Below are 21,120 nucleotides of genomic sequence, written 5' to 3'. Positions count from 1 at the left end.
TGAAATCTGATCTTGGGATTTCTGAACAACCAGCTACGTTTTCTTCCTTAATAATGATGCCATAAATGTTATGACATTTTTATCGTGGCAAATCTGTTTTTAAGACAAAAAGAAATCATGTGCAACTCTAAAACACCCCCTCAAAGTTGAAAATAGGAAGTGGCTCTGCCCCCCACCAAAGAACCCTCAGACCGAAAGCCACATGCAGGAGGGGCCCTGCAACACACACGCGCACACACCCAGCAGTTCCCACCAAGGGCTGGTGAAGCCCCAACCACCATTCCTTGCAAACCAACCAGGAAAAGTAAGCAAGTGAGGAAACAGCTCCCTTTTGGGGAGGGGGGGGGAGCATGGAGGAACTGGAGATAGCAAAATAACTCAGTGCAATGGGGTGGGGGTAATTATTTCAGGAAATTAGGGAAGAAATATGCGTAATAATAAGCAACCCCTCCAAAAAGAAGAAGAAAAAAAAACTGCATTTTCTGGACTGCCAAAGTAAACATCCCTTCCAACAACAAAAAAACAAAAACCCCGCTCAAATCACAAATGACTCCTTTTCACACACATCCTTGCACACGTAACAAGATAAATACTTAAAACGCGCAGCCCAAACACAGTGAAGAACTATATTTTAAAAGGTTTAATGGCTATTTGAGGGGTGGGGAGAAAGAGGCGCAGGTGATATGGCAGTGAAAGGGATATTTCTTTCTCTCTCTCTCTCTCTCTCTAGTGCACACGAAAAGGGGGTTGGGGGGTCAGAAGAAGAGGCGGGTGACTTCCTCGACATTCATGGGGGCTGCCTGGGCGCGCACCACGCCGGGCAGAGACTCAAGAGCAGCATCGAAGGCACCCGGGCGGGCGGGCGGGCGGGCGGGCAAGTCAGTGGCGGGGCTCCTTTCCGAAGCGACCCCCGCCTGGACAATCGCCTCCTTCGAAAGGTTCGGCTTTCAGTAGTTTTGCTTTTCCCTCCGGTCAGCAGCAGGGGCGCCCTCGATCTTCCGGAGACGCTTCCTTAAAGCGCCCCCCCCTTTCTCCGTGGAAAGAGGCCGGGCGAAATTCAGCCTTTTGTGGGGGTGGGGAGAAGAACCGGGCGGGGGGGGGAAGCTCCCCGCCCTCCGGGAGAACCGACCCAAAAGGCTGCAAGGAGGGCAACGAGAGCGAGCTGGGGGCTGCGATTGCGGTCTGGACACCAGACAAAAAGCGAACGGGCGTCTTGCTCCGGAGCAAGAGTTGGAAGTCGGCCCCTCCGAAGTCGGCTTGGCTGCTTGCGACGGGGCGGCGGGGACCCAGGTCCTGGGCGCGGTGGGCAGCAGCCGGTCGGCGCCAAGGAAGGAAGGATCGAGCGAGCGAGCGGGGAACCAACACTGTGGAAGAACCGAGGTAGATGAGAGGCAGAGCAGCGGCGGTACAGCTCCCGAAGGGCGGGGAGGTCCGGCCCAGCGCCCGCGTCTCCTCTGCCCAAAGCGGCGGGGGCCGGCCGGCCAACAAGCGCGCATCTCTCCCGGAAGCGGCGCAGGGCTGAGTCCTCGGGAGAGCGCCTCCGCGGCGGGCTGGACCGGAGGGGATTGCGGGCCGCCGCCGCCGCCGCGACGGAGCTCCCGGAGCGCGCTCAGTCAGCCGCGGCCGCCGCCGCCGCCGCCGCCCGCGCCGCCTCCCCCGCCGCCGGCGGCCGAGTACTTGGCCTTGGTGATCAGGTAGAGGACGATGTCCTGGTGGCCCCCGAAGGCGGCGATGTGCAGGGCGCTCCAGCCGTCGCGGTTGGCCAGCCGGATGTCCGCGCCGAACTTGACCAGCAGCTTGACCAGCTCCAGGTTGCCGTCGATCACCGACTGGTGCAGCGCCGTCTGGCCCTCCGGCCCGAAGGAGTTCACGTTGAACTCGCAGCTGCTCATGTTCTGCAGCAGCGAGTGCAGCTCGGCCGTGTTGCCCTTGCGCACCGCCTCCTGGAAGACGCGCTGGCTGGGCGCCGTCGCCGCCGCCGCCGAGCGCGGGGCCGACAACTCCGCCTGGCTCATGGCTGCGCGCCCGGCTGGCGACGGGGCAGGCGCCGCGCCCGGCCCCGCATGGGCGAGGCGGCGCGCGGGCCCCGGAGAGGCCGAGCGGCCTGGCTTCGCCGCCGCCGCCGCCGCCGAGCACACCTCGATCCGCCCCGCGCCCGGGATCGCCGCCTGGCTGGAAGGATCGCTTGGCTCCGCTGGCTGGCTGGCTGCCTGCTACGGGCGCCGAGCGCCGCGGGTCGGCCGGGGACTGAGCGGGCGGCCGGCGGGGGCGCTTTTAGGCGGCCCCGTGATATTTGCATAACAATGGCCGGGGCCCCGCCCTCCCCACCCTCCCGGGAGCGGATTGGTCGCTGCCTGGCGAGGGAGGGCCGACACAGCCCCGCCTTCCCTGCACACGGCCCGAGCTGGACGGGGTGCGGGGGGCGTGGGACCTGCACCGGCGGCGGCAGTTTCCCGGGGTCGGCCGAGCGCTGCCCTCGCTTGCATTGCGGCGGCTGTACGATCGGGGCAACCGGGCACGCATTGAGGATTGCCCTGCCCGTCTTTTGCCTGGGAGGGCTGCTCCTCCTCCTCCTCCAGCCGGCAAGATCGCCCGGATCGAGAGAGGAGAGAAGGGGGCGAGTTGCTGCTCCCCACCTGGGTAGATGCAGCCCCGGCGGGGTGGGGACAGAAAAAGCCAAGCCGCTGGCCTTTGGGTTCAGGAGGTGCACGACGCCCATTTCCCCGTTCTTCCCCCTCCTTGACCGCACATCAGCCCCCAACTCCCAGCAAGAGAAGCCAAGAGGCGTTTCACCCCTTTCCCACCCCTTCAAAACGGCTCCTTGCACTTTGTAAACAAGCCTGTGAGGCAGAAATTCAACAGGGGTGGCTACCGTCCCTTGAATTCTGCTCAGAAATGCTTGCCTGGCTGGATTCTCTGCTGCTTCTGTTCACTTTTTCAAAAGGGTGAAAAGAAATCTTGGGATTCTGCGGAAGCACCTGCTCTCCTTGACCATGTAGGTCTCAAACCACGCAGGTCTCCCAGACGCCCCTCCTCCCTTGGCCTCTCTGGAGGGCTCCCTGTTGGGACACCCCCCTGCACAACTACAGTAAAACTACAGCACGGGGCTCACAAAACAACCAATAAACCAGCCTTGTTTGAAAGAGACCTGGTTAACTCACCTGTTTTCTCTGCCCCAAAGAAACCACCTACTGACTGTCAGGTTTGCTTCCCACCTGCATGCAGCTCCTGTCCTCTGTTCCCAGGGCAGAAGGATCCAGGGCATCCCTGAAAGACCAAGCAGGTAAAGGGTCTGGCTTAAATTTTAAGGAACAAACTGGAGGATGGGGCTTGGGGCAGAGGTGGCAGCACAACCTGGGATACCACCCTGGCTCAGATGGCAGCAAACCCCACAGAGAAGAGTTTTAGGAAGTCCCTCTTCCCTCTTGCCCTCCTGCCTGCCCCATGCATTCAAACTTGCAGAGTAGGTGCTTTTTAATGAGACAAAATATGGGGTTCTCTTGCGGTTCCCAGGGCTGCTATTGGCAATTTTTGCAGAAGTAGCAAGAAAAGGCTTTGCGGTGGGCGCAAAAGGTCTTCCTGCCTTCCTCCTCCTCCTCCTCCTCCTGTCCCCCTGGTATAACCCCTGTAAGGGGGAAATGGTGGGGTGCAGGAGTGCCATGGCTTCCTGGTTGTCCGTGGGTCCCTGCCTGCTTCAGAAAGAAAAAGGCCTCCTTTCTGTGGAGTGCCTCTTCCTCAAAGGGAGGACTCGGTTTACATGGGGCAGGAGGCAGGGGGCCCTTATCAGGAAGCAGATCTATTGAAAAGGATTGCTGGGCAAACAAAAGACAGAAGCCGCAGCCAAGCCCACAAAGGAACTGCTGACTCAATCAATTTCAGGGGGGGAGAAAGAGGAAGAAAACTGAAAGTGGAACAGCCAGGGGGTGGGGGGAGACAGGGGGCAACCGGAGCGTGAGAAAAAAACAGGCACTGGCCAGCCGAGGAGGGGGGCGGCGTCTCCCATTCCAAGAAGCACTTAAACCAAGATGAAAGAAGAGACCAAGGCCAAGAGTCCCGTGTGACCTGAAAGCTTGCAGGTTCACCTCTGCTTCCAGGCAAAGAGAGACGCTTCTCTCTGGTTTCCTGCCTGAGGGGTGAAGGACCCACCTCAGTCAGGGAAACTTTTTTGGGGGGGTGACTTTCTCAGGCGTGTGTGTGTGTGTGTGTGTGAGAGAGAGAGACTGAGAAGGTGGGGAGGGCTTACAGCCACCTTGTACTTCGCATGGATATAAACCATGAATGGCAGCAGTGCAGCACCGACCCCCAAAAAATCCTCGGGCAGCAAAGCCCCCAATAATTCCGGTTCTTCTGCCACAGGGAGGGAGGGGCCGTTAGGACGGGGTGGAGGGACAAACGGAAGCCTTGAACACCCCCCCGCCCCGGTTGTGGTCAGACAACAGCTCCACCCGCCTGGATATGCAGCCGCCTGGACGGGCTGCTTTGGGGCCTTAGGCTGTGGAGCGAGCCGGCCGAATTCCTGCCCAGGCGTGGACGGGAAACGGGGCCAGGCCTCCTCACGCGTACCTGGGCGCGCAGAGACCGGGGGCTGCCGCTTTGTGTCCCTGGGGGGTGGTGGGGGGTGGGAGCCTCTCCCCGGAGCTGCGGCCTTCCGAGGGGGCCCGTGAGGCGGGCGCGGGGACCGGGCCGACCCCCCTCCACCCCCTCCGAGGCGGGGGCGGGGCCTGCGGGGGGCGGGGCCGCCGCGGCCTCATTACGGTGAACCCGGGAGCGTGGGAAAGTCTTGCGCCTTTCTTCCCAGCCGCGGGGAAGGCGGGGCCGGAGGGAGGCGGGGTGAGGCTGGGCGGGGGGCGCGCGGGCGCGCGAGCACGCGGATCTCCGGGAAGGGAGATGGCGCTGCCGATTAAAACAGGCGGAGAACCGGCGCTATCTCCGCCAAGATCTCGCACGGGGAAAGGCCGTTTCGCTTCTGCCTGCAGAGGCGGCGGCGAGGAAGCCGGGCCCCGCGACGGAGGGCTCCCCCGCCCACCTGCCCGGAGGCTGGCATAACCGAAGGCGAGAGGGGCCAAGGAAGGACCACCCCGGCAGGGACGCCGATTTGGGGGCTTTTGCGGTTAAATCCTTGGACTGCCCTCCGATGTAGCCATTTGGCCTGGGCAAAGGGGGGGGGACACACATCGGATCCTGGCAAGAAGCCCCCACCCCGCCATCAGAAAGGATAAAATGCAAAACTTTTTTTGATTCTTTATCCTCCAAAGGCCGGCGCCCCCCCACCTCCCCTGCCCCAGCCTTTGGGGCCTCCTTTCGTGCCCAAGGAAAGCCAGCCGGGCCTCTCCCGTCTGCAGCCAGCGGTGGTGCTGCTGCTGCTGCTCCAAACCTGGCTTGGAGGGTCATTTTATTAGGCATGCCTGCCCGGACAGCTTGCAGCCTTGTGAGAGGAGAGGGGACCCGCTGGGAATCCTGAGCCGCTTCGGGAGGGGGACTGTGCCAAGAGGCCTGGTCACCTTCCTCCCTGGGGAGTGCGGGGGGGGGGGTTGCCAAAGCCCGGAAAGGTCGACGTCCTCTGGAACCCGACCGAACTTGTCTCGAGATGCTCAGAAACCGCTTCCTGCCCTTTGGCTGCCTGCCTTGGGGACAGGATGGAGGGAGGGAAGCGAAGCTTCCTTCCGGAATTACGGAGCTCCCGTGCCAGGAGAGCAAGCCAGAGAAACCCCCCCACACACACACACACACAACCTCCCCAGCGGGAGACTGGTGGGTCTTTGGCCTCGGGCAGCGCAGGGGAGTTGCTCTGCCCTTGAGGGCACCTGGGGAAGAAAGTCAGCCTAAGCAGAACATTCCAGCCCTGCTGCTCGTCCTTGGCAGAAGGGTAACTTTAAACACTGGATGCTCAAAAGCAGAAATGGCCCCTTCCTAACTGTGGGGCTTGGTGAGCAAAATGCAGATGGAAAGAGTCACACAAGAGAACCTCATCTTGTTTCAGTAGCACCTTCATTTATTGTCCTTAAAAACTGCAGCTGAACATCGGAACGCCGCGTTAAAAAGGCAGATTTTACCGGCTCTCCGGTAACGTTTGCAGCCGGACTCAAAGCCTTGTTAGATCTTCCTTGCCGGCAGCATCTCATTTTGTGAGGAGAGGGGCCCTGGGCGTGGGGTGGGGGACAGAGACAAGAAAGCCCCCAGAGGAGAGAGAGCAGGCTGCTGCCCTCCAGGCTGATGGGGTCCAGATTCCTCAGAACAGCCTAAAAAGGTCTCCCTGTGGGAATCTCCTGGCGAAAAATCAGAGGAGAAACGGGGCGGGAGGGCTGGCTGGCTGGCTGGGATGAAGGGAGACATTTCTTGCATGGGCCTCTTATCTCCAGAGAAACAGAAGGACCTCCTGTGTGTGTGTGTGAGAGAGAGAGGGGGGAAGGGGGCATACAGTTCTACAGGCAAAAGCTCCAAGTTGCACTGTGCAGAGGTTTGTGTGTGTGTGTGTGTCCAAGTTGAGTGCAGAGAGAGAGAGAAGAGGGAGGGAGGGAGGGAGGGGGAGAGGGGGGCATACAGTTCTACAGGCAAAAGCTCCAAGTTGCACTGTGCAGAGGTTTGTGTGTGTGTATGTGTGAGAGAAAGAGGGAGGGAGGGAGGGAGGAGGGAGAGGGGGCATACAGTTCTACAGGCAAAAGCTCCAAGTTGCACTGTGCAGAGGTTTGTGTGTGTGTATGTGTGAGAGAGAGGGAGGGAGGGAGGGAGGAGGGAGAGGGGGGCATACAGTTCTACAGGCAAAAGCTCCAAGTTGCACTGTGCAGAGGTTGTGTGTGTATGTGTGAGAGAAAGAGGAGGGAGGGAGGGAGGAGGGAGAGGGGGCACAGTTCTACAGTCCAAGTTGCACTGTGCAGAGGTTTGTGTGTGTGTGTGTGTGTGCTCCAAGTTGCACTGTGTTTGTGTGTGTGTGTGTGTGTGTGAGAGAGAGAGATGGGGAGGGAGGGAGGGAGGGAGGAGGGAGGGCATACAGTTCCAGGCAAAGCTCCAAGTTGCACTGCAGAGGTTTGTGTGTGTGTGTTTGTTTGTCTGCAAGAACGTTTGGTCCTGGGGTCTGGAATGCAAATGCTGCTAAACAATCCACCTCACACCGGAGGCAGCGGGCGATGGGGGCCCTACTCTGCCTGCAGTGGGTCTCCACCCTGTGGGACGGTGGTCCGTGCCAAAACAGCACCGGAGGGAAAAAGCCGGAAATCCTTTCAAAGAGCCCTCTGAAAAGGGGGGGGGAGGTTTGCCCTGCCAACATGCCTCCCTGCCGTGAGGGAGGCTCTGAGGGGGTTCACCCCATTCCTGCGCAGACCCCACCGACAAGCCCCTCCGCTTCAGCTCTCTTCCGGCAGCTCCAGCACCTCCCTAAACTGGGAGACCAGGCGGCCCAGGTGGGAGCCCTCCCAGAACACCTGGCCGCACTGACTGCAGCAGTAGAAGCAGTCCAGGTCCTCCTTGCACAGCACCCCGGGTGGAACAGCCTCGACTCTCAGGCGGACGCCCGGGGGCAGCAGCTCCGGGCCTGCCGCTTCCAGGCCCTGCCAGCCTGGGCTGCAACTCTGGGGCTCCGGGGTGGTGGCGGCGGAGCCAGGATCTCCCAAACAGGCCTCTGCAAAACAAAAGTGCAGCTCTTAGACTTCCTCTTCTTGTGGGGGAGGGGGTTTCCATTCCTGGCCTCCTCCCAGAGAAGACTAGAGAGAGAGAGAGAGAGAGAGAGAGAGAGGGGTGACCGAAGTTGAATCCCTGGATCCAGGCAGCCCTGCAGGGTACAGAGGGAGGGGACACTAGGCTCTGGGGGCAAAGATCTGCCCCCCCTCCCGTTTGCAACCTCCTCCTCTCAGTGCAAAACATGCAGCCGTCCCAGGAAGTAGCCCTCAAGAGGCGGCCAGGCGAGAGATCCTGAAGCGAAAACAGAAAATGGGAAGATTTCTGCTGAGGCCTTTTTACGGTGACATCAACCGCCGGTGGTGGTGGTGGAGCAGCGGAGGAGAGAGGGAGAGGTGGGGAGAACTCTGCTGGTGACTCTTGTCTCCCCCACTCCAAGGGGGCTCCCCCACCGCCCACCAACTTCTCCCAACTCCCTCTCCCTTCCCAAAGAAAACCCCCTTTGTCTCTGGTGAGCCGGCAAGGAGATGACCTTTTGGCGAGGGGCCCTTGCTGGCATTCTGTGCGCTGCTGGCGGGAGGGAGGAGGAGGAGGAGGAGGAGGGGGGGGGCTTTTCCAAGGGAGGAGGGCTTTGAAAAGAGCTCCTTGGAGGGGCCGGGAGGGAGGGGGGGTGCAATGGGACGGAGGGGGCTTTACAAGTCCCTCATTGACAAACGGCCACTTTGAAGTGCTTTTGTCTTGGTGACCCTTTGAAGTGTCCCTGGCAAGGAAGGCCAAACGGGGGGGCCTGTCTTCCTTTCCTGTGTAAAAGTCACAACAACATCAACAACACCCTCCAAATAGGAGCAATTTGGCCACCTTCACAGGTCGCGGGGATCAGGAATGGCCAGTTTGTCCCTCAAAGGTGACGGTGGGGAATTCATGCCCCGCGCACAGAACGGCCTCGGGCTTCCGTCTGCAAGCAGCCAAGGTGCTAGTCCTTGGGAGGCCCAAGCCAGCCCCCACCCTCCCCGCCCTCCCAACTTCCCTAGGGAAAGCCAGCCCTTCTCAGGATGCCGAAGGTGTGCGTGCTAACTCAGGGCCCGCTTTCTGGGGAGAGGAAGGGAGAGGTTGGGGCCATAAAACTTGCCCAGGTCTTAAAAACACACCCTGGGAGCGTCCTTGGAGTTCAAAGGTCCAGTAAGGGGTGTGCAAACTTCTCGGGAGTGCGAGAGAGAAAAAGGAAGCATCTGGCGAGATTCTCTCAGGGTCCCTGGGCATCCTCCAGGGCAGGGGTCTCCAACTGTGGCCCCTTTAAGACTTGTGGACTTCAACTCCCAGAATTCCTCAGCCAGCATAGCTGGGAGTTGAAGTCCACAAGTCTTAAAGGGGCTACAGTTGGAGACCCCTGCTCCACGGGGCCAATAGGCCCCCGTTCTCTGTCTGAAGGGCCTGGCCGACTGCTGCTGCCAAGGGTGCCAGGACAGCACCTATTCGCTAGAACTGGTTGTTAGCATTCTAAGCAGTTGGGAGAACCGGTTGTTAGAAGAAATTACTGGGCTAATCCTGTAAGGAAGGCAGGAAGGAAACATTCTGGGGTTGCTTACAGAAACTGCCTCTCCGTTAACCCTTATTACATTCTTGGCAGGACTAGACTTCCTGTCTCAGGAACTTCTCTGGAGTTTTTTCCCCTCTTTTGCTGGTACTTTGCTTGTGTGGAGTGACCATTCAAAGTTACAGTGGCACGGAAAAAAGTGACTTATGACCCTTTTTCACACTTCTGACTGTTGCAGCATCCCCACAGTCACGAGAGGCCAGGCGAGGAGATGCGTGCCTCGATGTGATATTGAGTTGGCCACACCCAGCCCATAACATGACCACCAAGCCATGCCCACCAACTGAGCCACACCCACAGAACCGGTTGTTAAAACATTTGAATCCCACCCCCTGGACACAACATGCCCAGGACCCCGAGGTTAGCTGGCCCTGCAAACCACCGGGCAGACCTGTTGGGGCTCACAAGAGGATCTTGGCCAAAACAGGGAGGCAGATAGGGGGAGGAGGAGGCGGCGAGCCTCGGAAAGGGGCGGGAAAAGGGATCCCACAGCCTGGGAAAAACCTGCATGGGAGCCTCAGGTGAAAAATTCAAATGAGTAATTATACCACAATTAATTGTCCTCTCGTAACATGCAAGCACAGTTCGAATGAAAATGAAAAGCAGCGGGCTTGAGGAAAGGAAGGGCTGGGTTTGGTCTCAGGGAAAAGCAGCCGCTCAGCCGGGCATTTCCAGGGCAGTCTCTCCTTTCCCCTCGTCTCCATCCTTTCTCTGGCTTGAGGTGGGGGGGCTTTCTCAGAGAAGCCAGCAGCTCCACCTTTCGAGAGAGCCGTAGCCAAAAGGGCCCCCTTGGCCACCTCCCTCCCCTTGCAGCAGAACAGCCAGCCCCTGAGCTGGCCTGCTGACCTGCCCAGAGAAGGAATGGGGGAAGGCCCACCCGAGGCCAGAAACGTGGCAAAGGAAGGGTCGGTACCAGAAGGGTGGAGATGTCGGCCTGCAAAGGGTGGGAGTGGGAGAGAAGTGGGCAGGAGTCTGCTCGTCTGCTCACAAACCCCCCCACTCGCATTTCTTCCTACAAGCTGCGTGGGGTGGGGGTGGGGGGGCAGGAGGGTGCTTTCTATCCTTTGTGGGAAAGGAGGAGAGACCAGCGAGGAGGGAGCCGGTTTGTTTTCTTGTTCTCAAGCCTTTCCTGGGGAGAGAAACCTGTTCAACCAGCTGGGTCAGTCACAAGAATGGCAGCTGGGCCAGGGAAGGTCGCTCGGCAAACGGGGTGGCTCTCCCCTGTGGGACCTATCAGGCTCTGGGGATCGTGTGTGTGTGTGTGTGTGTGTGTGTGTGTGTGGAAGGACCCCGTCCTGCCTGTCCTGCCTGTCCCAACGGCTGCTGTTTGCTGCATCCCACTGGGGATCCAGGGATGGTAGCCGTCCCCAGGAGAAGCCCCTGGGCTGCACCACCCGGGCGACCTTCCCCTTTAGGACAGCCAGGGAGGGGAGGCACTTTCCGGTCATCCCCCCCCCCCAAGTGAACCGCCAGCCCTGACCTCCTGGATCCATTTCCCACCAACGGGGGCCGCAGCAGGCTCTGGCCACCTATCCCGGCCGCCTACGGGCTCCGAGGCGTACCTGCGTCCTCCTCCCCTGTCCAGCAGCCGCTCCGCTTCCTCAGCAGCCCCATCCTCTCCTTGGAGACCTTCAGGTACTGGCTGCAGTTGCAGGCCTGTTTGGAGGCAGAGGGGGTGGGGGGGGGGAGAGGGAAGGAGCCTTCGTGAGAACCGCCTGGGCTCCTTGGAAAGGGATGAAGAATCGATCCCGGGGCAACCCAAGGCCGGCCTCCTCGTCCTGGCACAGGGGGCTCTTCTCAAGCTACCTCAGCTGTTATGTCTGAGGAGGAGCCCTAGTTTAAAGGCAGCTGTGAGGAACCCCCCACCCCCCCAGCTTAGGGCCACAGCATTGCCAGGGTATCTGGAAGGAAGGAAGGAAGGAAGGAAGGAAGGAAGGAAGGAAGGAAGGAAGGAAGGAAGGAAGGAAGGAAGGAAGGAAGGAAGGAGAGGGAAGAAAGGAAGGAAGGAAGGAAGGAAGGAAGGAAGGAAGGAAGGAAGGAAGGAAGGAAGGAAGGAAGGAAGGAAGGAAGGAAGGAAGGAAGGAAGGAAGGAAGGAAGGAAGGAAGGAAGGAAGGAAGGAAGGAAGGAAGGAAGGAAGGAAGGAAGGAAGGAAGGAAGGAAGGAAGGAAGGAAGGAAGGAAGGAAGGAAGGAAGGAAGGAAGGAAGGAAGGAAGGAAAGGAAGGAAGGAAGGAAGGAAGGAAGGAAGGAAGGGAGAGGGAAGGAAGGGAGGAAGGAAGGAAGGAAGGAAGGAAGGAAGGAAGGAAGGAAGGAAGGGAAGGAAGGGAAGGGAAGGGAGGGAAGGAGGGAGGGAAGGAAGGAGAGAGGGAAGGAAGGGAGGAAGGAAGGAAGGAAGGAGGAAGGAAGGAAGGCTGGAAGGAAGGAAGGAAGGAAAGGAAAGGAAAGGAAAGGAAAGGAAAGGAAAAGGAAGGAAGGAAGGAAGGAAGGAAGGGCTTCTCCAGCCAGCACTCCCCAGGTGTGTTGTTCCACAGAGGGGCCTTTGGAAATGAAGTGGCCGGAGTTGCTTGAGGGCTGGGTGGTGCGAAGGGGGCCTCCGTCCAGGCTGGGCTGCCTGGGCACCCAGTTCAAAGGCCAAGCCAGGCACAACCCTCCTCCACCATGTGCGCCAGCTTTGTCCTTTTCCCACCTCAGCCAGCGGAGCAGCCACTGACTGCACCTGGGAAAGGGAGGCCACCTGCCCTTTGGGGGAGCCAGGCAGAGACCCGGGAGCCAGGCTGGCATGGTGCCCACTGCCATTCCCCTGCCTCTGGGCCCCAAAGACCCGGCGGGGGTGCAGCTATCCTGGGGCACCCCATCTGACTCCTCCGGGAACTTCCCCGCTTTGCTCACCTGTACGGCAATTCTTGTTGCCAAACACTCTTTTCTGGGAAGGGCAGGGCAGCCCTGAGAATGACACACACACACACACACTCTCTCTCTCTCTCTCTCTCTCTCTGCTGAACCCGTCCCACTTGGACGGCAGGAGGGAACCTGCGCCCAGCCCGAGCCCTGGGAACGCTTCCCAGCGCAGGTCCCAAGGATGACACGGCTCCTGCCGTTCCGATGGGAAAATGTCTCAGAGGGCTGGGCCAGCTGAAGGCCGACACCTTGTCAACCGAGAAGCGCGCACACGCGCACACACACACACACACGGGGAAGCCGTTAGGCAGGTGTGGCGCGGCAAGGCTCGCCAGTCCAACCTGGGCTGGTGGGAGCCCTGCACGCCTCCTCTGCAGCTGGAGAGACCCAGCGGCTCCCGTTTCCTTGAGGAACCCCACGGGCCTCGCTTGACCCTGGGCAGCTGCTGGGAAGGAAGGACCCCACGTGGGGGGCTGCCATCTCCCCCAAGCAGGGCACGGGGTGGGGGAGGCCCTCTGGGAGAGCTGGCAGAATCTCAGCTACTCCTCCTAAGCCAGAGGATGGGTAAAAGGTCTGAAGACGGTTGCCCGGGGAGCAAGGCGAGGAAAGGGGGAATCGCGCAAAACACAGCTCCAGGGAAGTCCTCTGCCCCCTGCCAGCCAGCCAGATGCTCCTGGCAAAACTCTCGGGATGCCAAGCTCCGTTTCTCTTCTGCCCAGGACCCGCCAGGCCCCGGCGGGCCCTGGGGCCGCCCCTCCTCGCCTCCCTTGCGCTGGCCTGGCAGGAGAGGCCGTGGGAACCAGGGCCTGCCGTGACTCGGGAGGCTGCTTGCAGGAGGGTGCCAGGAGGCCGCGAGGGCCCGTCTGGGCTTTGGCATCCATTCAGGATGAGCTGGCAAGGTTTGCCCAGAGTGTGGGAACAGCCGCCCAGCGCTTCCTCCTCCCCGAGGGAGCGCTCACCTGAGCGAGGGCACCCCTGGCGCAGTCTTCCTGCTCCTTTTAGGCCCAGCCTCCAGGTCCCAGGACGGACTGGAAGCCTCCAAGCCTGGCAGGGCAGGGCTCTTGGGACACAGGGGGTGGCCTTCTGGCTGGACAGGGCTGGGGAGGGGCAGGGAAGGAGGGAGGGCCCCAGGGTAGAGTCTGCACCTTCACGGCTTCCTTGGGTTGCTCTGGGGGGGGGGGGGGAAAGGGCTGGGAATGAGCTGCTAGCAGAGCACTGGTGTTTTTTTCACACACACACACACACACCCCTCCGCCCAAAAGGGGCGAAGGGCAGCCAGAGGGGGTCTGCTGGTTGCAGCTGGCCTTCCCCAAACCCAGGGAATCCATGGGGGGGGGGTAGGGTGGGAAAGGGCTGCGGCACCAGGCAGTTTGGGCCAGCTTCCCAGGGCAGAGTTCAGCCCAGGAGCCCAGCAGCCAGCAGCCTCTTTCCCTGCGCCCATTAGTCACACATTGCTGGGAGATGTCTCATGTGCTCACACACAGACACACAGACACACACACCCCACCACCACGAGCCAGGCCTTCCCGCCCTGGTGGCTGGCTGCTGGGATTTTCCAACCTCGGCTCCGATTTCCCCCAAACAAGCTCCACGCCCCCCCACCCCCCTGACTCCCGGGGGCCCCCCCCGGCACTTGCTCTCCTCGCTTGCCCCACCCTGCCCCCTGCCCTGTCAAAAGGGCCCGAGCAGATAAAGCGCCGAGAGGCATTTCCTTGGCCCTGTCTCTGCAGCCGTGGAGTGGCTGCCAGGGAGGGGAAAGCGGGGAGCCACCTGAGGGGGCCTGGGGAAGGGCTGCTTTGGGAGGGCCGAAGGCCAACCCTCACCTGGGCGTTGGGAAAGCAAAGCTGGGGCTAGAATCCAGGGAGGTTCTCCCAGGGAGCCATGGGGCCCCTGGGATGACTGCTCAGGCCGACCATCCCAGGGTCCTGGAGTCCTGGAAGAGGAGCCGCCACTCAGAGAAGAACAACAGGGCTGGGAGGGTGGGGAGCCATTGCAGCAGAGCGGGGGAGGACTATGTGTGCCCCCTCCAGGGGGGAGAGAAAGCCCCCCTCCCCAGGCCCTCGCCAATCTGGAGGCTGCACTGCAAGCTGAATCCGGAATGTGTGTTATGTGTGCATGCAGAATGTGCAACACCTCCACCGCCCTGCATTGCACAGCCCTGCCTCTGCCCGGCCTTCCAGAATCCCCCTTCAAACACCTGGAACAAGAAAGCCGGCCCTTCTCTCGCCACGGGTGCTGGGCAGCTTGCCTTCCCAGGTATAGACTGCGCCTGAGGCTGGAGGCCCCCTGCAACCTCCCCAAAACCAACTGCCGTCCCTCGCCTCTCCCCAAAGCCTGCCCCTTCTTTGCTGGCCTGCCAATCCTGCCCCTTCTCCTCCCGTCCTAGGCAAGCTGACCCCGGAGAGAGTGACCAGAGCCCAGGGCTACTCCGTGCCCGTCCTCTCCCCACCTGCCAGAAAGCGGCCAAAGCCGACACAAGGACGCCCTTTTAGAAAGCGTGAGAAAGGAAATACGAGCGAGCGCCGGAGCAGCGGAGGCCCAGGAGCAACGTAACCGATCTAGCGGAAACAAAAGGCCCCAGGAGGAGGAGGAGGAGGAGGAGAAAAACCGGTTCCTCGCACACAAGGTGGAACCAGCCGGGAGCAGAGAAAAAAAGCCAAGAGGCCAAGACTGGACGTCAAAACAGCCAGGAGGCCACCGGGGCTTCCTGGCTGCTCTCAGCCCACAGCTGAGAGACGACCAACGGGCCCATCGGCCACAACATCCACCTCCTGAGAAGGCAGCAGCCCACAAGGATAGGGGAGGCACCCAGGGCCGGGATTAGAGCACCGCGGCCATCCAGACACACACGCAAGCTGGGGTACATCCGGGCCAAACTGGAGGTGCTGACTGGGGCCGAGAAGAGGGGTGGGGATTCTGGCCTCCAGTGTAAAATGGCGCCCCTTCCTGACCCTGAGGCCAGCCTTGCTGGTCATTGACTGCAAGACCACTGTGTGTGGGTGGGGTGGGGGGCTCTGGTTGTGTGTGGGGGGGAGAGAAAGAGAGGCTGCCACGTCTGTAAACAGGCCTCCCCCATGAGAGAGGCAGCAGCCAGAGCAGGGCAGGGCAGCAGCCAAGGGGAGTTGAACGGGAGGCGAAATGCGAGGTACACCCACCCACCCACACCCCCGCGGCCTGAGTCCCAGGAGCTCCTGGAAAGCCTGTGCACCCCAAAAGGCTCGTCCCCCAGAATGGAGAGACGGGACGCAAGGCAGGAAGAAGGCAGCTCCAGTTCCTGGAGGCCGTTGCAGTCTTGAAAGGTTGCCCCCACCCCCATTCGAGAAACCTGCCCCCAACCCTGCCACGGAGCTTCCCGGCTGCCCCCCGCCCCCACAAACAGCCAGCCCCTTTCCAAACTCGCCGCGTCGAGGCAGAGCCCTCCGAGAGGAGCTAAGCGCGGCTCCCGCTGAGAAGGCCGCCCCACGGCCCTGGCGAGAGGGCCCAGCCCAGATGTTCCCAGCTGCTCTCTCTCTCGCTGGGCTGGGCCTGCTGCACACCCCCTTTCCCAGGGAAGGCGGAGGGGAGGTGGGCTCTCAGCCTTGGTGCTCCCTGCCTTCGGCTCCTCCTCTCCCGCCCCCTGCACAGCAACCCTCTCCCCTGTTCTTTGCAGCTGCCCTGGCGGTCAAGAGGGGCGGCAGGGAAGGGCCCAGACGTGGCCCAGGTGGCTTTGGGTAGGCCAGGCTACCCTGCCAGGGTGTTGTTCCCAGCATCAACTGCTGGAGGGAAACGGAAGGCGGGCGATTCCGACGCAAGGAAGCAAACTCAACGGCGTTCACAGCACACACACACCCCCACGCCAGTCTCCTGCGCCCCAAAAGACATCCCCACCCTTGGCAAGGGATTCAAAGCAACAGATGAGGGGGGGCGAGGAGGGATTGCAAAGAGCAACCCCACCAGCCCTTCCTGGCCCCTCCCTCAAGAACCAAAGAGGAGATATTGGTGCCTCTTTGGAAGCCCCCCCCAAGACCAACGCATCTCCAGTCCCTTCCACAACTTTTGGGGGTCCCTTCCACGCTGTGGCTGGACTCCACTGATCCACCCCAGCCCTCCTTCAGCAGTGAACCAGAAAGGGGGTGGTGGCTCGGTCAGCACGTGTGAGCCGGGAGGAAAGGCCTTCCCAGGGGGATGGCCGAGGGCTGGCGGCTTCCTCACCTCCACAGCTGCTGCGTGTGCTGTGAGTCCCCAAGATTGTGCACACACACGTCCCCCTTGTTTTCACACCCAAGCGAGCGACAGCCCATTGCTGACACCAACAAAGGCCAGACAGAGTCTGATGGGGCCGACCCTTGGGGGGGTGGGAGCCCCGGGCCCAGCAAGGAGCAGCCCAGGACTGGCACCCAGGGCCTTGGGAAGTTCTGGGGCCTATGTCCCCCTCGTCAGGAGGAGCCTCCGTTGCCCAGTCGACCCAGGGCAAAGTGGGAAGCCAGCGGGGCGGCCCTCGAAGGGGGCACTGCTCACTGCCCCTCTCCCCGGAGACCAAGCCGTGGCTTCTGCAAGAGGCCGGCAACTTCAATAAGGGGGACCCATCTGGGGGGCTGCCTGGGGGGGCGCATCTCCTGTTTTGCACTGGGGAAAGAGTCAAAGTGGACCGGGAACGCAAAAGCCCAATTCCGGCCAGGTGGGGAAAGATGTCACGGGCTTTGCAGAGTACCTGAAAGTTAGAAACCCCTCAAGCTTCTCCGGGCCCTGCAGTTCTATGGTTCCGAGTTCCAGCGAAGGGCCGGGGGAATCTCGGAGGCTTCTGGGCAGAACCGGACAGTCCGTGGGTCAAGCGCAAACCCCACAGCCGGGGGGCTGCCCCCAAAAGAGGGAGAGGGCTCCAGCCTTCAGAGTGAGAAAGAGGCAGAAGCGAAGGGAGGCCCCCACCTCCCCATCCAAATTAATCCCTTTAAGTTAAACTGTTCGGCAAATAGATGATGGAGGAGGAGGAGGAGGAGGAGGAGGAGGAGGAGGGCAAGGGCAACCCAAGGATTTGGCGACCAACCCTGGGAGGAGGGCCAGGCGGTCCCAGGAGCCCAGAGGTCGCTGGGGCCAAGGGCAGGGGGCTTTGTGGTGTCCCCTCAATGGGGAGGGAGGGAAAAAGGCAAAGAGGGAGACCCCCTTGTGTGGCTGGGGGGAGGGGCTCCTTTATGCCTAGTGGCCCTCGCCCGACCGAAGGGCTGGCCATCTCCCCCGCTAAGCTAGGCCCTACCTGCCTCTCAAGCGCTCTTCCCTTCCTCAGCCCCGCTCTGCCTGGCCTGGCGGGACCCCACTCGATGCCCACCTGGATGCCAGCCCCTTTCATTCCTCCACTCCTCTGCCTCGCCTGCCCTGCCAGGAGCCAGGCTTGGGAAGTTGGGAGCCCTTACGGCCAGGCAGGACAGAGCGCCAAGGGACGGGAGGGCACCGTTGGGCTGGTTCTCCAGCTGCTGTCGCCCGTGGTCCCTGCCTCTGGCCATGCGAAGCCCAGTGGGGAGGATGCCCCGTGCCCGCCTGCAACGGAGGGGGGCTTCCTGGCCAGGGAAGTGGGGGGAGGAAGAGGAAGCGCCTGGGCTGGGCGGACATGCTTTTAAGCAGACGGGGCCCCCTGGGAGCCGAGTGTGAGAACCTGTCGACTTGCTAAGCAGTGTGGGAAAGTGGGGGAAGGGCAGGCGGCTTTGAGCAGCAGCAGCGGGGAGGAAGAGGAGATGGCGGCCCGAGGAGGAGGAGGAGGAGGAGGAGGAGCCCCCTCCCCTGGCAGCCTTGCAGCTCTGTTTGGAGGGGGTGGAGAGACCGTGTCACTGCACTTCTGTTGCAAAGGGGGCAGCGAAGGGTCGGAATGCCGACCGGTTGCAGTCCGAGGAAGGGAGCACCGTCTCTGCAGCAGCTCCGTCTGCCTGGCCCCTCACAGCCCCGGGGCGATGCCACTGTGTGTGTGTGTGTGTGTGAAAGGAAGGCAGGAGGAGTGGAGGCCAAGCCAGGGCCCAAAACACCCGGCGCAAACAGCCCTCTGGCAAAGGGAACGTTCGGGGCAGTTCAGTTGAGGAAAAGCTCTGTGTGTGTGTGTGTCCGTCCCCCTCCCAGAAGCCTCGGTGCATATGCACGCACCCCCCCTCAGCCCCAAAGCAGGGTCCCCGGTCTGGCCAAGGGCTCGGCCGCCCTCCTCGGCCCCAATCCCGCTCCATGCACTTGGTTGGAAGGAGGAAAAGCCGTTTCCCTCAGAAAAAGAGGCCCGAGGAAGAGGAGAAGCCGGATTTTCTGACTCTTGTCAGGTGCTTCCGGAGGGACTGACGTCACCCCGGGCTGGGAGAGGAAGTGCCCCCACCCCACCACCCACCAAGGGTGTGGGGCCTGACCGCTTTCCCTCTGGGAAACACCCCAAGGGCAGCTGCACAAATGCCCAGCTGGCAGCGGCAACCTTCAAAACACGAGCAAAGGAAGAACGTGAGCCGCCTGGGGGTCCTTGACACCCCCCCCAGAAGCCCAAGAGGGCTTGGGCATGAGGAGGGTGTGCAACCCCAGCCGTCCCTGCCCCACTGAGCATCCCCCCAGCTGCCCTGGTCCCTGCCTGATGCCCTGACGGGCCGAGACGCTGCAGATGGGCTGCCCTCCAAAGAGGTTTTCACCTCTGCAGGAACTGGTCTTGGGCCGATGGAAGAGGGGGGCGAGGGAGGGCACAAGGGGTGCCTCCTGATCTTGGCCAGGAGCTCCCGAGGGAAAGCCTGCCGCTCTCTTCCATGCGTGCCAAGCGCCAGGGCTGGCGTGAGAAGTTTGGCCCCTGGAGGCTCCCTGGGAGGAGGCGTGGGAATCCCTCCTTCGCTGCTGCTGCTGCTGCTGCAGGGAGGCAACCTGAGGACACCTTCCCAGCCTTCTTGCTGCCAGAGGGAGGGGCTCCCTCGGGCAGAATCTGCTCAGCCTCCGACCTCCTCCCAAGGCAAGACCCGGCCTGGCTACGCGGAGGGGCCTGGAGGGGCCAGGGGGTGGGCCCAGCCAGGGCAGGGCTGTGCCCCGAGTCTCCTCTCCTGCCCGTTGATCCTGGGCCCCCCCCCCTGCCAACAAGCCTCCCCTGTTCACAAAGGTCTTGCACACACTCAGGGAAGCCCCTTCCCCCCCCTCCACTGTCAGGCTGGGACTGGAGGAAATCCGGGTGGGGGGAACAGGGTGGCAACATCAGCCCCTAGAAGAAGCCCCGTTTTAAGATGAAGCCTCCCAGCACCAGCAGCTTCTACCAGCATTTCCACAACACTGCAAACTCCAACCCAAATGCCAATTTCACACACACACCCCCATTCAAGTTCCAAAGACCCCCTCTCATCCATCCAGGGCTGCCTTTCCACCCCAAAAAGCAAGGGGGGAGACCGCTTGGGACAGGCGGGGCCTTTGGCTGGGGAGGATTTGGGGGGCAGCCAAGGAGAAATTGGGGTGTGTGTGTGTGTGTGTGTGTGCAGGGATCCCTGCCTGGGAAAACCTTCCTAGAAGCTTGGAAAGAAATGCAGCAGCTCCCCCCATCTTCCCCCACCCCCCCAAAAAAACACCCCCTCTGCCTGCTGCTCTGTCCCCAACGCTTTGGGCCTCTCGTGACCCAGCAATTATGAGTGTGGGAATGAAGGAGGGTGGGGGGAGGCTGTTCCCTTCTGCAGGCCTTGCTAGCAGACAAAGGCCTGGGAAGCCCAAGGGAGGAGGGGGGGGGGGCAGGCCTGGCCTTTTGAAAAGGGAGGGAGGGGAGGCAAGCCGGCTGGCTGGCTGGCTGGCTGGCTGGCAGTCGAGGGAAGGAAGACCTCAACCCCAGCCTACCTTCCTCCAGGCTGCATTGCCCCCAGGCCCAAAGCCGGGAGTGCAGAGTTGTGCCTACAGCCAATGCTGAGAGTTTCTACAGATGGCATCCCCTTCGAAGACCCTCTAGCCCACCTTCTTCCCGCCAGGCTGGCCTAAACCCCAACTAGGCTGGCACGGCTGGGAAGAGGCCGCCCGGAATGGCCTTGCAGGGGCACTTAGAAGCAGCGGCCTTGTGCCCGGCCACAAACAGATTCCCACCCCACCCAGCGAGGCACTAATTGGTGGGGGAGGAGAGACCTTTAAAATAGCTCATTCTGTGGCCGCCGAATCCGTGGTTCACGTTTCGGGGCCTATTTCCTCTTTTCCGCCCAATCGTCCCGGCTCCTTTGCCCAGGGTCCTCCTGTGGGGAGGGTCACCGGGGCTGCGCTGGCTCCAGCATCCACACCCAATTGCCCCCCCCCATCCCAGAGGTGCAGCAGGGGGTGGGTGGGTGGGCTGGGACCCCCCCAGCAGCCCTGCCCACCAACCTCTAGTTAAGCCGCCGAGCCCTGTCATCTTTCTTTCCCCCATGCAAGACCACCGACCGGACCTCATGCCTGGGCACTTGCCCAAAACCTGCCAAGGGCCAGGCAGGCCTCGCGCAGCAAGCTGCCAAACCTTCCCATCCTGTGAGGGATGCCCCTGGCGGGTCCTGCCCGCGCGGCCACCTCGCACGCCGCAGTGAGAAGGCAGCACCGCGACACACGCCCCACCCTCCCCACTCCGAAGGCGGAGGCCCCTTTCCCCTGTTCAGCGGGACTCGTTGGAAGGGGTGGGGCCAGCTGCATCAGACCCCCACCCCCAGGCTCCACGGGGGCCCTGGGAAGCCCCCGGGCGCATTCCCAGAGCACCCTGCTCCCCCGTGACCGGAGCTAAAGAGGGAAGCGGTTCTGTGAGAACATTTCACAGAAGGCCAGGCTTCCGGATTGGAAGCAAATTTTCCGTTCCTTTTATATCCTTCGGGCTGCACGGGAGCAGCTCCAGCCCCTGGGTTTCCACGCACACACGCACACACACACCCCGTCACCCCTCGAGCTGAGGAAGACTCCTGAACTGAAGTTCATGGGGAGGAAACTGGAAATAGCTGCCCTTTGCCTCCCGAGGTCCCTCCGCTTCAGAGCCACCCCTCCCGTGGTCCTGCTTGCCAAAGCCCCCCCAGCAGCTCAGCTCATCATAGCAGCCGCCTCTCCCTGCAGGGAGGAGTT

The 21,120-nt window shown here is 61.6% G+C and overlaps 2 protein-coding genes and 1 long non-coding RNA gene across 3 annotated transcripts in view; 1 reads left to right on the top strand and 2 right to left on the bottom strand.

Annotated features, from left to right (window-relative positions):
- Window positions 1-338: 338 nt before the first annotated feature.
- Window positions 339-2,243, bottom strand: NRARP (NOTCH regulated ankyrin repeat protein). The gene has a single exon (XM_026693504.2). It carries the CDS (start codon window positions 2,013-2,015, stop codon window positions 1,614-1,616), a length of 402 nt encoding a protein of 133 aa, XP_026549289.2. The 5' UTR covers window positions 2,016-2,243; the 3' UTR covers window positions 339-1,613.
- Window positions 2,244-6,127: 3,884 nt separating this feature from the next.
- On the top strand, window positions 6,128-6,291 carry LOC148129457 (uncharacterized). Its single transcript, XR_015745402.1, has 2 exons — window positions 6,128-6,194; window positions 6,225-6,291. It is a non-coding gene; the product is annotated as an uncharacterized LOC148129457 (long non-coding RNA).
- A 622-nt stretch (window positions 6,292-6,913) lies between these two features.
- The window catches only part of EXD3 (exonuclease 3'-5' domain containing 3), a 36,777-nt gene continuing 22,570 nt past the window's right edge, over window positions 6,914-21,120 (bottom strand). The window contains 2 exon segments of the mRNA XM_087943913.1: window positions 6,914-7,615; window positions 10,768-10,861. Coding sequence (XP_087800039.1) covers window positions 7,341-7,615; window positions 10,768-10,861 — 369 coding nt within the window. The 3' untranslated portion in view covers window positions 6,914-7,340.

Source organism: Notechis scutatus, chromosome 15, assembly GCF_049901735.1.
Source record: "Notechis scutatus isolate UNSWTSFEM ecotype Mainland chromosome 15, rNotScu1.2, whole genome shotgun sequence".
Classification (NCBI taxonomy): domain Eukaryota; kingdom Metazoa; phylum Chordata; class Lepidosauria; order Squamata; family Elapidae; genus Notechis; species Notechis scutatus.
The sequence above is the reverse complement of the archived record's forward strand: the minus strand, read 5'-3'. Positions and strand labels throughout refer to the sequence as shown.